Source organism: Maylandia zebra, linkage group LG8, assembly GCF_041146795.1.
Source record: "Maylandia zebra isolate NMK-2024a linkage group LG8, Mzebra_GT3a, whole genome shotgun sequence".
Lineage (NCBI taxonomy): Eukaryota > Metazoa > Chordata > Actinopteri > Cichliformes > Cichlidae > Maylandia > Maylandia zebra.
The window spans coordinates 23,500,000-23,523,685 of NC_135174.1; the positions used below are offsets into that span (position 1 = coordinate 23,500,000).

The 23,686-nt window shown below is 39.0% G+C and overlaps 1 protein-coding gene across 6 annotated transcripts in view; it reads left to right on the forward strand.

The window, feature by feature from the left end:
• sdk2b (sidekick cell adhesion molecule 2b) overlaps positions 1–23,686 on the forward strand; it is a 282,756-nt gene that overhangs the window by 71,972 nt on the left and 187,098 nt on the right. For 5 of the 6 annotated variants that reach the window (XM_076887659.1, XM_076887661.1, XM_004556690.6 and 2 more), the window contains exon 2: positions 7,450–7,545. The exons of the other annotated variant lie outside the window; for it this stretch is intronic. In XM_076887659.1, coding sequence (XP_076743774.1) covers positions 7,450–7,545 — 96 coding nt within the window. The remainder of the gene's footprint in view (positions 1–7,449; positions 7,546–23,686) is intronic. 6 annotated transcript variants of the gene reach the window in all.

The following is a 23,686-nucleotide window of genomic DNA, read 5'->3' on the forward strand; positions in this document are numbered from 1 at the left end:
GCACTTACAAGACACCCAAGTTGAAAGTGTCACTTCATTTAAGGGAAGTCAACTAAGGAGCTCCTTTCACTGACATCCCAACTCCTGCTGTCTGCTTTTTATATGACTCTGTGTAACAGTCATATAAAGTGGGGAAAAAAAGAAAATAAGAATTAAGCAGACTGGAGAGGGTTGCTGGCGATGAGAATTGTTGGGGCTGGTCATTTAGCAGGCAGCAATAGAACGTCTGAGGTGCCTGCAGATTTTCCTGTGGATTATTGTTTTGTATTCAGAATTGCTTATTTCATGCTTGTCTAAGCGAGGTCTGTTTTAGCCCAGTGTGTGTGCATTTCTTTAATATTACATGTGTGGCAGAAGACGAAAGGAATCACAGGGGAGAGGGGCACAGAGGAGGAGAAGAGAGGAGGGGAATATAACACTAGCAGAAGAGAGGGGAAAAAAGAAGATGGAAGGGAAAATAGAAGTGGAGAATGAAAAGAATTGGATTGAAAAGACTTGAGTGGAAGCGTGTTAAAGAGAGGAGAGCAGAATAGAGGAGATGAGTGAAGAGAAGAGGATAAAAGATGACAAAAGAACAAAACAACAGAGAGGAGGAGAGCGAAGGAAAAGGAGCTGGCAATAAAACAATTGAGCTGGCTTGAAATGAGTTAAAGTGAATTAAACTGCAGAAGGGAAAGAAAAGAAAAAAAAGAAAGGAGAGGAGAGTCACTGGCCACTGTGTATGCAGTATGAATTTTGATCAGTCGATTTTGCTGGCTTACCTATGAATGCTCAAATGGGCTGCCCTGCTCAGACTGAAGGAGCCTTGTTTATGGAGAAAAGACCAAATCCTCCAATCAAACATGTATGAGGCAGCACACTTGTCGACACACATTTTCTCTTTCTCCCTCTCCCTGACAAATATACAAATACACAATCTCTACACAAACACGGGCTACTCTGGAGACTTCACAGTGACACCATGAAGGAATATACAAACACAGACACTATCTCAATTGCACACACAAGGGGATCCTGATTATTTACTTACAGTACAGTACCTGCATTGTAGGGCCTTTGGGGGGTCTCTGGTGTGCGTAGTTGTCTGCGCAATAACACCACACTCCACCTCTCTGCATCTCCCTGCTATACACAAGGAAAAACTCATGCAAACCAGCTGAGGGATTGTGTACGTCTCAGCAGACGTACACTTTGCTGCATATTCCCACCACTGGCCCATATGGTATTAACAGTAGCAGTCTGCTTTGACGGTGTTCTGCTGTTACCTACCTGAAATGGTCTGTCCCAAATGGTATAAAACAAAAAACAAAAAATCACGAGTTTCCCATATATTTTTTTTAATGGGTTGTGCAGTCATAATAAATGAACAGTTTTTATTTAACTCACAAATCACCTCATGTGGTGACAAAATGGATCCTGATATGTTAATGACAGTTACTCTTAATGTGCGATGCTACTGTGAAGGGTGCATATCATTGCGACTGGACAGAGAGGTTTGGGATAAATTTCAGTACCAGGGAAAATTCACTGCTAACCCTTTTTTTTTTCTCATTTTGTTCATTTAAACTACCTTGATCTATAGTAATTTCAAATATTGCCATTGGCAAGAGACACTCAAATAAAGAATACCACACAGGGGACAGAAATTATCCAGAAATTCATTTTTATTTTTTAAAACTTGGAAGCTAAAAACAGCCTGTCATAATCCAACATTCAGATTTCTCACTAATTAAGTTTTTTTAGTATATTCTGCACTGAGCACCTTGTCATTTGTTTTTTGCAGCTGGATATTTGACCACTCTTCTTGGCAAAATTTGTAGAACTGATTTACATTGATTAGATCTCTGGTACAGATCCAACCTTTAAGTGTAGTCAACAAACCTTCAAAAGAAATGAGGTCAGGGCTTTGGTAGACCATTTTGACCATGTTAGTCTGCTTTATCCATTTCAAAATGTGTTTGGGATAATTGTCCTGACCCAATTGTGTCACTTTTACAAAGTTTCACATACCTTGTAATTGTGCCAAATAGCTCAGTTTTTGGCTTGTCTAACCATAAAACGTTCCTCCATAAGGCATTCAGCTTGTCCACGTGGACAGTTGCAATTTGCAGTCAGTCTTTTCGGTCCATGGCAAAGTAAAACTTCACCGTGGACGGGGACATTGGCGTTCCAGCAATTTCCACATCCTAACCAATTTCCTCTCATCTGAGGATGACAGACCTTCTTCCAGACCTTGGCAAAGTGTGGTGACACATTAGAGTAACTTGCACTTATGTACAGTTATGAGAACTGTTGATGTTGAAATCTGCAGTTGTTGAGAAATAACCTTTTCAACTTGTATAAATCTCCAATTCTCCTTCTTAGATCTTCTCTGAGTTCTGGTTTTTCCCATTGTCCTGAGTATTGACGAATCCAGTTAATGTTGTTAAACAAAATATTTTAATGCTGGTTAAGAGAGAATGTCAGTTGTAGTTAACTGTGACAACTAACAGGAAGGCCTTGGCCTTATCAAGTTAAAAGACATTGAAGAACCCGTGGAACCATTTATTAAAAGATCTGAGTGTATGTTTATATTTGTAAATACATATGTATACCTGTTTGCATTAATAAATAATTCCACCCTGCAAAAGGAACAGCTCGAAGAAATCATTAAAAGCCTAAACTTATCATGACATTCATTAAAATGCATTTTGCATTCGTATACGCTCAAGAAAATGAAGTTCTTGAAAATAAAAATAAAAAAACAATGAAAATGCTATAAATATAAATGAAATGAAATAAAGTTTTTCCTGGTGGTGCCTTGATTTACACATAAATCTCAACCAGTATGTAATTTCAAGTGTTTTTCTAATTAAAAATTGAAGTGAATGAGTCAAGTTAAAATGAAATATTAACCAACTTTATAAGGTTTGCTTATAATTCTTCCAACCAGAGGGAAGGGACATAACCAGAAAAGCCTTTTTGTTGCTCCTCACTATCAAATGTGAGCACTGTAGTGTGACAGAGTGATATCACAGACTGTCACACAAGCTTTAGCCATAACCAGAAATGACTCTTTGGTCAATTCTGTGTATGGAGATTCACCCCTTTGCATTCATGTATGTGTGAGAACGCGCGCTTCAGGTGGACTCGGGTGGTTTTGGATAGTTTCATCTGAGCACCCTTGTGTATACAGCAGGTGTCAGAAACAGTGACCTCTCTCCACTCTTTCTGTTTTTACTGTCCATCAATACATCAGCCTCAGCCTTTCTGTCCCTCCAAGCATTAGGTCTATTCATCTTCTGTGACTATGCTGTAGAAGATTGACCATCTGTGCAACGGTGCAAAGATTCATCAGGTCTGAACTTCTTTCTTTTAGCAAGTTTGCACAGTATTTTAAATGTGTGTGAGTCCTCACATCTATAAGTTGTACCACTGGCCTACTTGAAACTGTTTCACTCCAGACTGCCAATTAAAAAACAAGCCATTCACTTATTAGTGTTTACTTCCACCCACTCAAATCATATCTCATCTGCATCCCACTACCATCACCATGGTTGTATGTGTGTGTCTATGCACATGAGGGGGTACGCGTGTGTGTGGGGGTGGGGGGCTCTTCTCAATCTGACACTTCGCAGTGTGTGAAATTTAATTAAACACGCTTCATAACCATCCACACAAACACACAGACACATTGTACACACAGAAAATCTCCCTGAAAATAATAAATAGACGGAGCACAAATTTTCCATTATCCTCAACCATGGGCCCTTTTTCTCCTCCGTCTTTGCGTTTTACAGGCAGTTAAAGTGACATTTCCTGTAGAAATACATTATAGGCACACGCTAAGGCTAAAATATGGATTTATGGATCAGTTCTGTTCTGACTTGAGCAGACTGGTGACTTGTGGGCAAAAAAGTACTGGCCCTCATGACCCCCCAAGTTACCCTTGAGCAAGGTACTTAACCCCCAACTGCTTCAGTGGAGCTGCTCAGCAGCCGATAGATCAGACAGCCAGCAGATTGTCGAGCTGGGCAGCTTCCAGGTGTGAGGCCATTACTGCTCTGAGTTCTTAGTCAACAAATCTCCTTCAAATAAACCAAACAAAGATATGTTTTGGACTGCTGGGTACTTTGTTCCAAACCAGCGGACTCAACATTTGTTGAGACTAACACTAAAGAGTGTTTAGAATATTGTGTTTCTGGGAAATCATTTGACGTACAGATGATCACAGAAAAAATAAGTATGGGAGTTTTTAACCTCTAGATAAATGTAAGGTTTGATAAGTCACTAATGCCTGCATTGAGCGTGTTATTTCTGCTACTGTTATAGGGGTGTTCACAGTGTACTTTATTATTATTAACTTTGTTTAAACTGTGAACTGTAAAACTATACCGATGGCAAGTAGAAACTGGAGCTACAGTACATAGAGCCAGTTGTGGGTCCTTGTAAGGAAAGCTCATGTAGACTTTTAAATGCATGTAATTTCTTTTTTGCCTGTCTATAAAATTTTGAAACAAATGGTAAAAATCAGAAGTGTAAAGTGTAAAGACTTTTCACTTTTAGTTCCATCTGGGCTCCAAATAAAAACTGCCACTACATCAAAAGAAGCTGCTTAATATTGTTTCGGTCTTCAACAATCCTACGTGTCAAAGTAGCGTACAGATGAATGCCAGAAGCCAAGGTTTGCCAGCAGAATATTGTATGCTTCACCAGAAAGGTGTTTTAATACTGAGTTTCATCTAGTGGGATGACAGGTGCAACAAAAGAGACTGTGCAAATCAATTGTTCGCACACCTTTTTTGTGTGTATGTGTGGGGGGAAGTATGCTGAGGGTATGGGTGGTGGTTACTTTGGCAACCTTGTTGTACTTTAGGGATAACATTCAGTGAAAATGAATATAAAAACCTTGGCACACAGTGGTCTGTATTTCTCAAAGTACGGTGATATTTAAAACCAACTCCCTTTGGTTTAGCCACATTTGTCACAAAAAGCTATTCATTAAGTTGTGTTTCATTAGTGCAAGCTGTGTGAACGCCTTATATACCGTACTTGAGTATTTCACCTACTCTAATGAGAGATTTCTCATTAAGTGCTGAGAAATACAGTAATCTTTTAGTAGTACTGATCTATACTGCGTGGGTGTTTATACTTCTAAATTAAGCTGTCATATTTTCTTTCATATTCACCCAAACATAATTTTTTTTTACTGTTATTTTACAGGCATACTGTCACCACCTTAGTCTTTTTACTGAGTTTTTTTTTTTTTTAAACACAGATTTTGACATCTGTGTTTGATGTTTTAAACTTCGAGATGACAGGTACCTCACACTGCAGACTCAATCCTTCCCAGTGGAGCATTATTTTAACCTACCACCTTACTAGTCTTTGAGGTTTAGATGTATGTGCAGTCTACACACTGGGATTCTGCAGTATGGCATTGAGGGGAAGATGGGACAAAAGAATGAGGGAAGAATAGAGCGTTCAACTTCGGTTCTATCACTTTGGAAGTTCTGCAAAGCTTGCAGGAGAGGCTGAGTGGTTTGGAGTGATATGGACTTAACCAGCACAGAACTTAAACCCTTAGCCCACTTCTATGAAGAACTGGGTGACCAGTGTTTGAACCGACCATACTTGGTGTCACCTGGAACATTTTTCCACCCACTTCTGTTTCTGCACTGCGTCAGTGTCATAACTGTATTTTTAATGTTTACATTTCTTGCTACGGTCGTTTTTTTCTTCTGTTGTCTTTTCTGATGTCGTAGTTCAGCACACTTTCAGGAGAGTGACACAAAAGTGCTCTTTTCCCACATGCTTTACTTATCTCTTCCACTGCTGTCTTCTCTCTAGTATGGCAGCTATACCAGCCACTCATTCATTACCTACTTGTGCAATTTTTTTCATATCAAGAAGCCAGTTAGATCTGACCCATTCGCTGGGAGTCGACAGCCCTGGCCCATCACAGGAGGATTCTAGATTAGAACCCTTTTAAGGCTTGTAATTTCCTCCGGCATTTTTCCTTAAAATTTCCCTCTTATAGTCACTTCTCACACTTAGTGTCACGAATGGCAGGACAGGCTTTAGGTGGCTTATGTAACAGTCCATTAAGTTTGCCGTAGAAATGGCCTGTATTGCCTGAGAGACTGCAGAAGACACCTAGAGATAAGTAATGTCAGAAACAGACAGCGATACGGATGGGGCCCCTTACATCTTTTATGGAACATTAGACTGAGTGAAGAGATGACCTAATTTGAATTGATTTGGCGTATATTTGTGCTCAGGAGAGCACATACAGAGACACGCAGGCACAAAGAGACACACATGCATTCACTCCCACATACACACACCGAGACACAGACGCACACACTCAATCACAGCTAATCTAGGTCTCTCTGCCTGTACGCTACCCAGCTGTAGCTGCATATCTTTGGCAAAATCTTAGATGTTTTCAGCTGAATAAGCTCCAACTTGATTACACTGAACCCCCCACTCCCTCAGTATGTATTAATGAGGCTGTTCCTTCTTGCTGAAATCTGCTTCCATATTGTTGTTGTGCAGTTCACGGTCCAGTGGCCACTGGCCCGCAGATGTAATTGTTTTAATTTGCTAACTGTACTCTCACTCAATTAGGAGGAAAGCAGAATTCAGTTTTATTTCCTCTTCCCAGTGCAGAATAGTAAAGTAGACATCTTCCAGAAGCAGCACTTACCGTAGCATGGACAGCCAAACACAGATGTGCAGAAACAACCACAGACGTACACAAAAGGACACGAGGAATGTGCTTTTATAGTTCTTTGTTTGTGGTGTTCAAGAATGCATACTGTGTTCATTCCTAACCCCGTCTTTCTTTTCATGAGTATTTTCTGCTCTCTTGCTTTGTCAAGGTTCCTCTGTATACATGCTGTTTAATTAGAATGCTTTGGTTCTCGCCTTTGGCAGTAGGCTTCTTATTACTGCGTCATTTGTATTTGTTTGTGTGTAGCTGTACTTTTTATGGCTCACTCATTTTATTCATCACATTTACTCACTGTATTTTATTTTTTAGACGAGTGGCAGCACACTTTTTTTCATTTTAGCGTGCATTCAGCTAAAATTCTTTTTATTTCTTTACCAGGATACAAAGACATTTCTTGGGATATGTAGCTTTTATTCTTGAGTGCACTCACCAAGAGTTAGTGGGCTTGTGTCAAAGTTTTGCATTTCTACAATTTCTTTAAAAATGAAACTTTTATTTTTAGAGTTATTTCACAAATGTACAACCAAACCATACAAACTAAACTAAATGAACAAGTATGTGAGCCCTGGCTAGCATGCCATGTTCATATGGTCACCACAGAGCTTACTGTAATATTTTTAAAGAACTTAAATAAGCTAATGTCCCAGTGAGGATTTTCCACCTACGTAATGCAATGTGGGACTAGTGTATTACTAATATCCATCCATCCATACGCTTCCGCTTATCCCTTTCAGGGTCGCGGGGGGCGCTGGAGCCTATCCCAGCTGTCATAGGGCGAGAGTTGGATGAAGAAATTGCCATAATGTCCTACACTGTGTGGAAAAATGAAGGTACTGGACACGAGTACTTTTTCACATCTCATTTCTTTATATCTTGCTTCCAAGGAGCCAGTCTTACTTGTTAAGGTGTTCTTGAGTTGTTGTTCTCCAAGCTTTCTAATGGTATTTCAAAGTCTTTGTTTGAACATTGGCTGCTTTTTCACTCATGTTCACTCAAGTCCTTGTAAAATTTCATTTTCAGAGCAATGGATGTTTTTTAATCCACACTGACCTGCGAAGCATAAAAAAGGCCCCTAATGCAAGGGATGAGCCAGTCTGGTGTCTACTCATTACAGATAACTTAGGCAAGACCAATTTTAAAGAAGGGCCTTGTGCACAAACCCATTTGTTCCAATTTCCTTAGTTGAATATATGAAAAATGCCAAAGAAAACAGTTTGACTGGGTAGTAACTCTTTGAAAATAATGTTCTGAGTGCAAGAATGCTATTTTATGCCAAAAAATGTATCATATCTCAGCAAACTATGTAGTGTGTCCTTAAGAAACTCAGGACGCTAGTGGAAAACGAAAGAAGTGGCAAGCCTAAAAGAACTATCTGCAGCAGATTAACAATACCTGAAAGTCAAAGACCTGACATAAGATTATAAAAATAATACTGAAACAGTGTGGGATCATCTTGATAGAGAATTAATCAAAAGACAGTCAAGATCCAAAGAAGAGCTTTAAAAATTCCTTCAAGAAGCCTGAAAAACAATTCTTAAAGACCACATAGAGAAATTATAAGAAAGCCTGCCTAACTTCCCAACTTTAGGCTATGTTGAGAAATAAAGGTGATCACACCAAATATTGAATTTTAATGCCAATAGAATTCTACAAGCTGTTTTTTGCCTTAACCTCCCAGGACCTGGCGTCCAAAATGTGGACATCACATTTTGGGTTATTTAGACCAAAATACTCAGTTTTGCTCTATAAAGGCCTGATATCTACTTACGAGGACATTATACTGCTACTGTTCTATCGAAATGTTAAACGAATATCCTCATATGTGGCTCTCATTTTTCTTAGAAACAAAAATCAGGTAAAAACGAACAAACTGGTAATTCTTTGTTTTTACATTCATTGGGTCCCAGTCAGCCCAAATATCGTCAGTCATCAACTGTAGCAGAGGTTGGACTGAGTTCTTCAAAGAGAAATGCTATTCCAGAAGCTTATAGTTAAGCTGGGTTAATATAGTGCTCTATACCTCTGATGAACTCTACAGGTGTGTTGTTAAGGTGTAGTTGAACAATTGCTTGCTGAAGGAGTTACGGGCAGTAACATTTTAAATGATTTTCCACATAAGTGGGAGAAAAGAATCATATACTTATGTTAGAAATCTTTTGAGTAGTATGCCAACAGGAAAAAAGAGGGCTTCATTTAAATCACAGTCTCAGTGAGAGTTTCAGTGGAAACCGAATCAAAAGACTCAAGAGAGACACAGGCTTTCATCTCAGCTGTTACATCTTGAGTTGGATGGGTGATCTGCCTGTGAATGTTTGACACTTTGTTAACAAAATCTGAGGAAGTCTTGCTTGGCAAAGTCTTACTAAAACCCAGCGTGTGTGTAGCAGCGGTTTTACAAGGATTATGAGGATGTTTTTCAATGAGGTCAGTGAAAAAAGATTCGACTGCAACTTTGTAGAATCGCATTAAATCTTTCCGTGTTTTCCAGTTTGTCTTGAACAGCTTTGCTTTAATTTTTTTTAAAGCAAGAAAGGTTTCGTCAATATTGAAAGCTGCAATTAAAACTGCATGCCATGAACCAACACTGTTAAATGCTTCTCTCATTGAATGAGTATGAAGGAAAAGCCCAGCTCAGTAGCATTAGCAACAACAGCTTCATTTGGAACTATGTGAAAAGGAAATGCTTTACACCACCAAAAGGGAAATGTTTAATGCCTTAAGTAGTGCCTTACACTACAAACACATTACTTCCTTGGCTTTGCTCCCTCCCAATTATCCTCTTGTCTTTGTTACCCTTTGCCCCACCTTTGTACTCTTTCCCCTTCTTCTCCCGTTTCATCTGCCTTTCTCTTTATACTCAGATTAATTGCCCTTGAATGGTTTTATAATTGAGAGACATTTATGATCTCGCTGACTGCGAAGTTGAGGCAATAATAGCCCTTGGATGTCTTGAAAATAAAGGCAGGTGGCAGAGCACCCTTTCAGCTGATGTTAATAGTTGGGGATGTGTATGGGTGTTTGATGAGTGGGCGTGTGTTTTCCCACTCACAAACATGCTGTAATTGCACATGAACTGATGAATGCACGTGGAAACTCTTTATAAGAAATCAGCACAACTTTTGACTCAAATATACTCCTCAACAACCCACCCATTCTGATACACATGGACAAGCAAACACATCAAGTACACTAGTCACTACAGAGGCGTCACATATGGAGACGTCTACTTGAAAATGCATCATCCTCTCATTAAAAGTATTTGTGAACACTCTTCTGTAGGTGTTCAGAAATGAATAATTGATGATTCATTTATGAATATAAGGTTGAAGTTGAAGTTCTTTGGATTCTTGCAGTTGCTGGTTTGTTTGCATATAATTGTTTGCATATAATTATAGGCTTCTTATTTCTTTTAATTCTGGTCACAGTGACACATTTCAACCTTGAGTCTTAGTCAGACTGGAGTGCTACAGTGGGACTCAGTCGCTAATGCAGATTACTTGGGGGTGAGAACAATCAAGAGTCTGAGTTTGGCTGGGTTATGCATAGACCTTTAAGCTTACATGAGATCATCAAGCCCACTCTGGCTGGGTAGAAAAGACCAGCCAAAAATAAAATCCGAGGAAGATAACAGAAATCTGGCAAAAACAAAGTGGAGCGATATTGCTTGGAGCAGTTGCTCAACTCTTTACGAATAGAGAAGGATTCATTTTTCAAATGTATGTAAATGTTAAAGTGCTCATTTCTCCCTCCTTATTTTTTAAAATTGAACTCTACTAGAGTAGCTTTACATGATTGACATTAAAAAAGAATGACTGACCCTCACTCATATTAAGGATATCCCCTCACAATGACATCATGCGGAACCAATATCTAATGTAACTGGAATTTAGTTTGCAACAGTCTGAAACCTAAGAGATTACTTACACATATGGTGTGATGAACTCATTATTTGAAAGTTTGCCCAAAACTGTTTAGCATCTGCCAGCCCAATGGGTCCCCTTTTGTTACCAATTTCTTACTTTGAACAATATTAACAGATTCCTGCCTAACTGCAAAAATTCCAGAGAGTCGGCTGCTTTCTTAAGCTGTTGTTCTCTGTGATAAACACACTCGCACAGACACATAAAGCAAAGCCTTTGAAATAAACCACACTCACCATAGATTGTCTGGCCGTTTTCTTTGTTCAGGCCCTTGTTTCCATGTGTATAAAAAGTTCTTGAGTTCTTGAGTCATATTGAAGCATTTTATAGAGAGAAACCCAGCAGTGTAGGACTGTGCTTTAAGGGGTAATATTTCAGCATGGTGTCTGGGCCCTTGAGACCATCTTTAGTTTGACAGCAGCCTAGTGTTTTGTGTTAAGGACCGAAAATGTGGCGAGACACGCTTCATTTTAATAATTCTTCATTTAATGGAAAACCAAGCTTTTGCAAGGCATCCACGACCTCTTCTGAGTAAGAAGCAGTGGGAGTTAGTTGAATAAAAAAAAGAAAAGTGTTGTATCCACACATATTTTTCATAGCTGTTTTTCAAAAAACCAAGTGGCTTTTATATCAACCCAAAAAAGACAAATCACAAAGATTCGTGTATGTTGCATGAGCAAAATCCTCTTTTTTTGTCGAGATTTAGTTGGACATAGAATACATGAACAGCCTTAATAAAAGTAGGAATGATGGGATCAATAAAGCTGGATTGCCACCATGAGGGGAATTGGCAGAGTGCTTCATTGGCTTGGGCTTTAACAGAGAAACTGAGCTAAGTAGAGACTTTCTTTACAGCCCAAGCTGTTCCAATTACTCTCTGATAGACTAGTGCTTCAGTCCCAACTAACTCTTCAGATAAATACAGAAGTTTTTGCTTTGTCCAGTGTACAAAGAAGACAAATTGTTTGCAGAATGATGCATGCAATTTATCGTGGTTTATTTTTGTTTTTTTGTTTTGTAAGATTGTTCACTTATTATCTGAATAGCCATCAATAATGGAACGCAATCACTCTGGCTGACAGCAAAAATTAAAATCTCTCATGGTTGCGTTATGCATAACAAGTACAAAAGCCAGATGTTTTTATTTTACCTGGAATCTTTTGGTTGTTCATTGTTCCTAGTGAAACCTAGACTCCTTTCTAACTGAGAGAAAAAAGTGTGTTTTAATGTATTAAGGTGAAAGCCCTGCATTTTTGAAATAGATATGAATGCACAGGATAATGTGCAAGAACTTGACATTTTATGAAATGCAAGTATAAATGGACACTAATGTGTCAGATACAGTTCCATCTGACACAGGTTTGCTGGAATGGATGAACAGGAAAATATCTGATACCATTTGTCAGTGCAGCTGAATAGAGATTACATATCTAGAGCACAACACAGAGCTCAGTTCTCTCCCTTTTCAGTAGCTGAAAATTGAACAAGTCATATTTAGAGCTATCAGTAGTTTCTAGTCATTTACTTTCTTTTCTGAGATGGTCTCTGTTATTTATCCATTCTCTCGTTTCCCTCACACATCTTTCACACGCCACCGCCCTCATTTCTCCTTTTTTTTGTCACTCTTTAGCTTTTACTTGGTCATACGCTCAAGCCATAGGGGATGATTGTTCAGTAGTATAGACTGCAGTTTGTTCTGTACTCCTTCAGTTTATAGTCTTCTTGAAAGCTCACAAGATGAAAGAACCATCTTCTCTCTTTGTATGCTCTTTAGCTCATCATCTTCTAGTTCTCTCCACCTTTTCAGCCTTCTTTGCTTCTTTTTCATTTTCAGCTATCATCCCTATGATTTTTATTCTCCCTCCCTTTTGCCAACCCCGTCCCTTTTTCTCTCTGCTAATGGAGCTATAATGGAACTGTAAGTCTTGAGAGTTGTTTAGCAAATGACAGTGCATGCTCCAGCCAGTCAAAATGAGTTCAGCAGCCCCATGTTACGTGCAAAATGCTTAACATAGTCATATAATATGCATGAAACCCTTTTATTTTCATCTGTAGTAAATGCTTATAAGACAACTGGATTCTTTTTTTTAGAATTTTATTAACCTTTACTTTAATTTCTGCCACATTATTGGGATTTCATTACAAATGTTAAGGCACACACTGTGCACAGGTTATATTTTCATTATGTTGTCTGAGCAAGTTTGCAGAAAAATTTGCACACTTATGTAATACGTTCAAGTTATCACTGCTAAGTTTAGGCATACAATAAGAAATATACAGCAATGATTCATGCAGGAACACAAGAGTGATTCCTGCTGAATACAATCTAATCTATACAGTCATTGCAACTATTGACCAATGTCACTACAACTGTCACTGCACTATAATATTTTGCTTTGTTGGATGGAGGGATGTAAGTCCCTTAATAAAGCTTAGACATTATTTTTGTGCAGTTTTCTCTTGGTTTTCTTTAATTTTTGGAGTTGTATGTTGTTTATGCAGCTAATGTCATAATCCTTGTATAATGTTTCTGCTAATGATGCTTTTCTATCATTATTTTTTTTTTTTTATGTCGTGGCTGCCTCATGCTTACATCAAAGCTTGTTATTGTGCTGTAGAGGACGTACCTTGAAGGACGAGCTCGAAAAAGTCCCCTCAAACGGTTCAATAGTTCCTGCTACCATAAAAAAAAAACAGGATACCTCTTCCAGAAATAAGAAGTTGTGCTCATCCAAAAATGCCTAATCACTCACTGCTGATAGTAAATAGGTCTTGCCAATAATTGCTCATTTGTTCCAATTCATGCTTCTTCTCACTGTATTTATTACAGACATTGCATCTCATCACAGTATTATTAGGCGGCAAGCAGCGGGACATCAGTGTTCCGAACGGGCAGCAGCAAGTCATGGCAAGACTCCCCTGTGGCAGCTTGCAGCGTCTTCTGATTCTATTTGTGACCATATTTGCTGAAGTCTGTCACATACACTAATTCCAATATACTAACAACCAGTGTCAGTTCAATAGATTTGCTACTATATCCACAGACGGTATAAAAGGTGCCACCCTTTTTTAAGGCTCGAGGTGGGCATTTCTGCCATCGCCATCTTGGTTTCAAAAAATGATTTTGATGTGGAAGGGAGGGTCTGATCGTGAAATCGCACACTCATTTGCTAATGACTGGTGGTTGGCAATTCACTAGCCAAAGATTATACAAATCCATACCACAAATATTACTCTTCTTTAAAACATGGTCAAACTAACATTTATGAAATAGACTCAATTTTTTATTCAGTATGGTCCAAAATGAATGTCTGAGTCCGTAATTTCAGCAGCGGTCAAGTCAGAAAGTTGGTTTACTGTAGACTTCTATGGGACTAGAAGTCTTTTTGCAACCACAGCTATCGCTATCTTGTGGCCTTTAGGTAGAATTCGAATTTTTCGGCACTTCTGCCTTGGCTTTTTACTAACCCGGAAGCTGCATTCATTTATACTGTTTTTATATCATGAAAACTGTTGATAGATGAAAAAAATTCATTTCAAATCATTTCAAAATGTATATTTTTAAAGTTCAATACTCTTTTACTTGCTCAGGTGATATTTACCTGCATTATTCACTGCTGTAAATCAATGAAACTCTTGCTTGCAGTTTTTCTCCTCTATTCTAGGAAATTGGGCAAACCCTGTCTCAAACTCTTTCTCTTACTCTCTCACTGTCTCTCTGCTGCCAGAAACCTTCCAGTATCCCATCAGCCTGACTTCCAGCGTCTTCTTCAATAAATAATTAAGCTAATTGAAAATAAAACAGTGAAACTATTTAGTGTCCTGACCATAACATGTTTATCGAACACTATTTGTTCATCATTCATTTTCTGTTTGTTATTAGAACTCCTTGCTAGCTTTGAGCTTACATATACACTTCAGATTCCCATTTTTCTTTCGCTGGGACATAAAGTCATAAAAGTAAAAGAAGAAAGCTCTTAGATTTAAGTTTGTTCATTTATGACAATGCCTATTCTAATTGTGCTTTTCTTTTTCCTATTTTTCCTGGTGCTGCTCACTCGGAATGTTTGCAAATAAAGGTAAGAACCCTTTTTTATTATGCATGTATTTTGTGTATTGTGACGCTGAAGCAGAAATTTACAAATGGCTTAGGGGACTTACTAAGACCTCTTTGGATAATTGCTTTAAGAAAGTAATTAGAAAAGTCTTGGATTGGAAAGTAAGTAAACAAACAGTGACATACACAAAGTATGTGGGGAAAAAACTTGAAATTCTTAATAAACAGCTACACACCAGTATTTCTTCCTTGTTTTTGCTGTATAAGTTTTATACCTTGGATGAATTGAGAAGACCTTGTATAAGTATATATAAGGGGGGTATTTTCTTATTTGTTGTCATGAAGAATACGTTCTGGTTTGCGGTGAGACCTTGGGGTTGCTGTCAGCAAAAGCATTCCTGACAGCTTTTGTTTGCTGGCTATTCTCCAGCGATATCAGTCCAACACTATTGATGGCAAAGACGGAAGATCAAATCAAGACTGAATTCGGAAAGCAAAAACGCAACTAAGACTGTGGACTCAAATTCAAGGAGTGAATTATTTTCATGGATGAGTTTTGTCTTTTTTTTCTTTTTGGGGGGAGGGTCTGGGAATTTCAGCTGTTGCCATAAGTATTTAATTAATTGATTTTATTGTAGTAACTTTTCTTTGAAGAACTACAGTGTTTTCCCTTGGGTTTATTCTCTTGTACTCTAAACTAGCCCATAGGGATTACATAACACCATTTTAAGATTTAAGCTACCTCCACGGTTGAGCCAAATAACAATGATGTACATCCCAGTGGATGTGAATAGAGAAAGTAGTCACACAGCAGTCACTGCACTCCACTTTCATCCTGGCAAATTCCTTGAACAGCACTTCATTCTAGCCCTTGCCAGCTCTAATAGGCCAGGCCATGATGCCAAGATCAGGTGCTGAGTCCATAATCTCGCACTTTCTTTTGCAGTCATGAATGGAAATTAATGTTGGTGGTTTGAGGCTGATTACAGTACATGGAGACTTGCATTTAGCAGTGAGTCAGTACAGGTTGAGCTTTAATAAAGCCCTGCAAACAAGGTGAGTGGGCGGCCAGGCTTTGTGGATAAACCCCCCCCCCATACAGACAAGGACGACCTGTCGTTGCACTGGCAGAGACAATAAGTCACTCTGGCACAATAGGAGAAGGGTCCCCAGCTCTCGGTGAGGCGTTCCATATGGGATGAATAGCATCTCTAATGATCACCCCTCTGCTTATTACCGCTGTGATTACGAGCCATTTGTTTGCTTTATCAAGGCCTTAAACCCCAGGGGATTTAATGAGAGTTGGGATGTAAAACTGTCTTCCTCAAGGATGGGAAGGTCACAGGAACTGCTTGATGTGGCATGGAGGGTGTTTTTTTTTTTTAACACATTCCTCTTTGTTGTTTGTGAGCTTGCACCCTAAGATGCTGTCAGAATTATTAATGGCTTCTGCTGGAATGACAATGCGAGTTGGGTTTCGTAAAACCAACAGAGAAAAAAACGTGGATGAATATAATTTTTGGATGTCAAAGCATTAGTGATGATTAGGGGCTTTGTAATGTGGTTTTAGATGATGAAGAAAACGTGTCTAGGATAAAGAAAAGGGTGATCATACAGAAAAAAGAGTTCTAAAAATGGCAGAATGATTGGTATTGTTGTGGCCGTCGAGGGTATAGTCGTATAATTGTTCTCATTACAGCACCATCATGACTTGTATTGTTATTATGCCTAACTGCATCAGATGCCATTTCCCCTTCATCTTTCGCTGCAGTCTCCCTGGGCTTCATTATCAATAATTAAGAAATGGCAGGCACACCCGAGTCTGCTGCAGCCACCTGACGGGATGCACACACACACACCCACTCAAGCACACATACAAGTACAAGATGTACCAGAGCGATGGCAATAGGTTTGGGCGGCCTTCATATCTCTATGTTCTTCATTAACCTTTCAGTAAGACTCACAAGGCAGCTGGTGATATGCAGTAAATAATGAGTGAGAGCCCAGTCAAGAATCTGTGTATAAGTAATTAATGTTTGTTTGTCGCGCTCGTCTCCCTAGAATCAGCAGATAATTTTCGCTCTTCGTGTTTGCTACCTGCGGGTCACACAATATGGCTGACATTTGGGTTGACGTACTCGTCAAACCATCTTTTGAGAGGATTAGGCCACGCACTACAGCTCTGCTTGCCAGTATCAAAAATCTATAATGACTTCTTGTTACATATTATGTCCTTTCTTTTGACAGTATGTTGATATAGTAATGGGGGTTAGATGTTCAGTCAGACCCAGAATTTCCCAGAAAGGTTAAATCAAGCCATAATCACAATTAGTAATACTATCTAGTGCACTTTTTTTCTATAAAGTTCATGGTGCACCCGCTACTGTTGCTCCTTGGCCCAGTCATTAAAATTACTAATTGATTATGGGCCAAGACCGCAGCCAGAGAGGCACTGTATCAATTATTAAGCTGCATTAATAGATTAAAAGGGATAAATGTGCAGAGCATTTAACTTCTGTAACCCACAGAAAGTGGAAGCAATTATAGAGTACCTCTTTGACCATTCAAACCAAAAAAAAAAGAAAAAAAAAAGCTCTCTATAGTAAAATTGGTGCTGAAGCTGTTCGCCCTAAGTGCTCACAGTCTGACCCTTCTAATGGCATTGAGCATAATTAACAACACAGGTCTACATTTTTTTTTACGTTTTCTTTCTCTTAAGCCACATTTACACAACAAGAACTTTCCACAGGAACTAGGTTCCTTTGGAGGAACTTCAAGCCAGTGTACATTTAACACCCCTTTAAAAAAAATCTCTGCTTGGGGGTGTGGTACTCCATTAAAGTTTGGGAAGGTTGAGCGTGCAAAGCTAAGATTTTCTAATCTAATCAGGTACTCAAAGGTAGAAATCCTTTTACTTTGCTGGAATTTGGGGGAATTTTACTAAGTTAATAAAAAGTTAATCGCAATTACCAGGATGACTCAAATATCATCTGGCGATTTCAGTGTCGTCGCTCATTTTATATGGTATCATCATTGTTCTGTTTAATAACTTTCCCCCATACCTCTTGTTTCTGAACTGGAGTGGGGGAAGATGACATTTGACAAACATTTGAAAACAGTTGTTGCTTTTTTATATAGAAATGATTCTGATTATATAATACTAACTATTCTAATAATCATCTTTTTTCCTATTGACACATTGCTCCCTTCTTGTCTTCTTTCTTTGCCTTGCTTAGACTTTAGTGCCTTCTGTTTTGTTTTTTTTCCTCAATGTTTCAGCACTTTCTTGTCATTGTGATACAATGCCTTTATATAAAGTCCAATATTATGTCATCAGTACATATGAATTTAGAGTAAATGTTGGAAATAGCCACATGTTTAGGAGGTACAGGAAAGCAAACCCACCTTTTATGACAAATGACACATCAGTCAGCTGGGCAGCGAATTGATCGGGCGGCCTCTGGCTGCGATTTATGCCTGCCATTCCTCTCCCATTTGAAGGGGGAGGTGTCAGGAATTGACAGAGTTATGTACAAGTCCTCAGCATGATTGGTGACCCCAAGGTGGGCTCTTTCCCAACCCTCCAGTTTCTCCCCTTGCAAAAACCTACACAGGACGAGGTGGGCTTTGATGTGAAATGATGGAGAGAAGGATACAGCGAGTTGATTTGTATAGCAAAAAACCCCGGCATGTATATAATAACTCTCAACTCTGATTAGGATGAAACTTCTACTTGTCCTGCCACTCCTTGATTAAATTTCACATCTTAAAATGGCTCCTGTGGCATTGCACTTTAGAGTTAAAGTGTGATATGAAAGGTGCCCATTTTTCAGCATAAATTTCTATTAAATTAAATAATCAGCAAGTTTGTTTCATGGTCACCTACAAATTGGAGAGAGAAAAAACTAAAAAGAAAGAAAAGATTAAACACAAAGAAAAAGAGCTACACCACCTGCCATGTCCAATCTGACTGCTCTCCTTCACTTGCTTAACTGACCTGAATAAATCAGGAGATTGAATGCCAATAAATGTTTCATCCTATTGCAGTAATCAGCACTGTTTCCCGTACAAACTATAAATGGACTCTGACTGCTTTTTTCTTTCGGGTTCTCTCTATCCACTTCGTTTCAGGATGTGTAAGCTGGATGGTTTGGCAAAGTGAGAGTAATCAGGATTTAGATGCATTTGGCAGATGTTTCCTGTAATTCAGTGGCTAATGCATAGAGCTGATAACTGAGTTAGTTTTCTGGTTCAGACACTTAGCTCTCTTAGTGGTACCTTGGCATGAGGGCATAGTTCTTTTTGTGCTTTTTGTCACCCCTGCAGCTATGGGGCCACAGGCTACTTTTTGTTTACAGTAATCTAACAAAATGGTACAGTAGACGTGATTACTTTTGATTACTTTTTCCTATTCGTTTACTTACATCAGCAGTGAAAATATGTGAAACGTGAAAATGTCTCAGCCCTACTACATGTTCTGGACCGGAAGTTCTAATGTGAGTGATGCAGTGAATGATAGTCAAGCTAGGGTTGATCTTTTCACTTAGAAGAGTGGCTGCTGCTCTCAATCAGCAAATCATTGCTGTTGCATCAATTGCAAAGCCAACAAACCATGCAGGAAACATTTCTTCAGACATGCTCTTCATGCTTCTAAAGCTTTCGGTGTAGGATGCTACAGACGGCACCGCTGGTGCATATGACTAACACTCAGTAAGTGTATACATATAGGAATTTTCTGTGACTATTAGGTTTAGACTGAAAGAGTGTTTGCACTTTAAACTTTTTCTAACTATTTCAAGATGCAGAGCAAAAATCCAGAGGGTGTGGGGGATTCATTTTTAAATGTAAAAAATAAAATAGCAGAGGCAGGAACATATAGATGAACACCTCCATTTCTGAACTAGTCATTTGTCATCAGTGTATTTTTGTTTGTGTTGGCTCTAATAGAGTGGCACCCTGTCCAGGGTGGATCCTGCATCTCGACCTATGACAGCCGTAACCCTGAACTGGACAAGTGCTAAAGAAAATTGATGAATTATTGGGGGGTTATTCCCTATCCGAAAGAGAACTCTGTTTCACCGACTGCAGCGCTATGCATCACGTGCACACACAGACAAACCATACTTTTAATTACAGTATCGAGGTAAACAAGCCTTAAAAAATATAATGAATCTATAAGGCAAACATTGTTGCATATCTCATGTCTAAAACCTGATTTTCTTGAGGTAATTGCATTTGCAACACAGTCAGTTTAGCCCAAGCACTGATAGTGAATTTAATTCAGAGGAGAAAATTGCATTGCATTAATGCTTAGAGATGAGGTAAGTACCAGTTTTAAATAATATAGTCTCCATAAAAACAAGACACGACAGACTGTACACCTTTAGCAGCCCAATCAGGTGTATTTCAGATGTTAAGCTTATTAGCAGCATGTGAGCTTCAGTATTTTACTCTCCCTGCTGCCATTAGTCTTTCTCTAAGTCACTACAAAGACACTTGATGTGTGAGTGTTTGGTCACGTAGCATAAGTGTTCCCTCTCTGCAATGACAAAGGCCTGTCATCGTTGACTGACTTACTGACAGGGTTTAGCCAGTGCACAAAATACTCCTACACACGCAAAAAGCACACAATGTCCTTCATTAGCTTGACTTTATGATCCCAGGTCTTAATGAGACGTGAGCGAGAGAGAGCAAAAAATAAATCCAGTAAGACTTTTTAGGCACACAGAACAAACTAGGTTGTCTCTGCTCCTTTTCACATTTCTCCTCTGCTCTTTCCCATTTTGACTAATGTAATTTATGCAAAAGAAAATTATAAATAGCATATCAATACCGCCACAGTTTTCCAGGCTGGGCATGCAATACCACTCCCGGCTGTCAGAGTAAGTAGGTCGGGTTGTGTGTCTGAAAATGCACATAGTCAATCCCCCCTGTGCTCTATGTGTGCATGCATGTCTTAAGTGAAGATTTAATGACACTACACTCTCGGGCACATCCAAAGAGAGACAAAAGGAGTGCATGCAATGTGGCTTCATAATGCACCAGAAGTTTCATGATCTCACAAAGTTCTGAGAAGAGACTTTCTCTTAGTTTGGTCAGACATTGAATACATTGTATTCATAGCTGGAGAAAGTAAGAGACAAAACACTTCTGATGGATTCTGTCCTCTTTTTAAATGCAGATGCAAAATAATTTCTTTTTTCTGGAATCTAAAAAGGAAAAATATAACTCTTTGAGGGACACAGCCTAAAGCATTGTCGCTTCTCTGATGGCCTCAGAAAAGCAAGGCTCATATCTTCATGCTGGTGATGGTGCAAGTAATATGTGGGTGCGCTTTGCGGCTACCTTTCCACAAGTACTTTTGTAAGGACATGCTGCTAATGAGCAAGTGTCCTCTCGCTGGATCTCTTGAACCAGCAAAGCTTGTCGTCCTTCAAATTTGCTTCCATTTAATAATATCGTGTTTTACTTTTCGACATGTTACAGCCACATCGAAACATTATCCCTCTGGTGTTGTGCACTGAATAGCCTGTTCCCTTTTTTTTTTTAACCTGATGTGTACTTCTCATATTAATACCTAGATGAATATTAATGCCATGAATATTAATACGGCTGTTGTTTTTACCAGGCTGTGCCACCACCTCTAATCTCTGTGTAATTAGTCAGAGGGTACAGAAAGCCACACGATGTAGTTAAAACAGGAGAGAAGAGTTGGTGTTGCAGAAAGGGGCCAGCAGGAGGAGTGTGTGGTGGTGATGGGGGGTGGGGGGGTGGTTGGGGGGGATGTGAGCGTCTCAGGCTTTTCTAATTAAGTGTTTTTCAAAAGGGGATCAGTGATGGAACACAGTGGTGTGTAAATAAGTTTGTATATATGTATGCGAGAAAGACAGGGAAGGAGAAAAAGGAGCAAGTGACTTAGGAGAAACAGATGTAAACAGGCTGCTGTATAAGAGACTAATGTAAATAAATCTGTGTAAGAAAAAGAAGAGCTCGGAGAGTGTTGTATATGTGTGTGTGAGCAAAAGACGTGGAGGGTAAACAGTTGGTTTTCTAAGTGGCTCACGCACAGCTGCTGATTGCAGATAGTAGGCGATCCTTTGGGGAGTTTAAGAAAATCGGGTGGCGGTGATGTCTTGACATTATTTTCTTCTATCTACTATCAATCCTTATACACTCTATGTCTCCTGAGAAAAAGTACATGATTTCTTATTTTAATTAGTAACTGCCAGTGAAATTTTAAGAAGCAATTTCAAGATATGATTCGGCATTATGGCCCTGTGATAGATTGGCGACCTGTGTACCACACCTCTTTCCCTATGACAGATGGGATAAACTCCAGCTCATGGATGGATGAATGGGTGGGTGGATGGATGGAAAAGACTTTGCATTAAATATCCATCCTTTTAATTTTCTGGTACACTGAAAAATGCAAAATGCTCAGATTTTACCATTAAGGCAAATTGTGAATATGAACGGTGAATACGAATTTATCACAAATCTATAAGGCACCAAAAAAGATACTGGCAATCGAGTAATTATCTTTAATGGAAAGAAAACAAACCATGCATACACAGTAATTAAACACTAATTGCTATCTAGCTGATGTCTTTCAGCCGAGTCCAGTCACTTGAGCATGGCTGATACCAAAGCAATGACCTGATCAATGATAACGCTGACAATCACTAGCCCTGTTTATACTGTACGTACGTGCTGTATTTGTGTGTTTGTGTGTGTGTGTGTGCTCTTGTATTCAATGGCAGGCTGGATAGATAAAGCAGAGCAACATTGCTTGTCATTGCTGGATGAGTGAGCCCTTTCAGGCTCCCCATGAGAGCAAAGATCAAACCACAGATGGTAGTCAGCACTGTGTGATAGAGGTCGAGGATGTTACAGAGAGCCAGGCCAGTGGGCTGTGGGTGTGGGCTTTTTTCTTTTCTTTTTTTTTTCTTTTTTTTTTTTTATTTGTTTCACCCAGGATCTAGAATCTGTCAAGTCAGGACAAATGGTGGCATTTCATAGGGCTAAAAATTGGCTGTGCCAGGCAGCATTGTTATCAACAGCAGGGCTGGGTGAGCTTTAGAGGACACAAGCAGAACTCTGTTTGTGTAAGTATACCCATACGGAAAAGAAATAGTAAAAACTTATATGTGATTACTCATGAAAGTGGCCACTTTCGCATTACTTTCATACATTGTTTTAGTAAGTATCCAAAACATACAAGTTTCATTATATAATTTTTCAAGGGATCTTATATCTGTTTTCACACATATGCTTTTCATACAAGTTTCACACAAGACAGATACAAACTTTATAAGATTTATATATATCTTTTCCATATGGGTACAGCTTCTGATGTCCTTATGGTGATAGCAGTGCTCTCTAACACTTACACTTAGGGCTGTGCGATATGACCAAAATCTCATATCCCGATATAAGAATTCTATCGTCCCGATAACGATATAAATCACAAAAATGTAAAATTTTCTGTAAATTCTGTGAATCTCGGGCAGCTCGACTTGCGTGAAGTGTTTCCAGCTGCACGTCCTTTACCCGGAGTCGAGTGTTTTAACCGATGCATGAAACTATACATTTTTAGACATAAGTTGTAACGGCCGCCGTTTTCTTTGTATTTATTACACGGCGTGCTGCGGGTTGCCTGTTCAAAGTTTCAGTCTAAGGTTTATTTTTTAGCACCTGACGGCTCTTTTTTACTTCTCATCCATAAATAATCTGCTCTTTCACGTGATTCAGTTTACTTTGAAAAGTCTCAATGGGATCTTGAGCTTTATTGTGAAAGGTTTATGTGGAACATAAACAAGCGGACAGCAATAGAGCAATAGAAAGTTAATAACTCTTCAGTAATTGGGCTTCTTAAGTGATTCACAGCCTTTTCCTTTGACCTAAATTTGCCCTTAATGAATTAAGATGAATCATGTTGAGGTCACTTAGACATTTTCCCGAGTCTGTGGGTTAATTGTGGTTTTGCAGTGCATT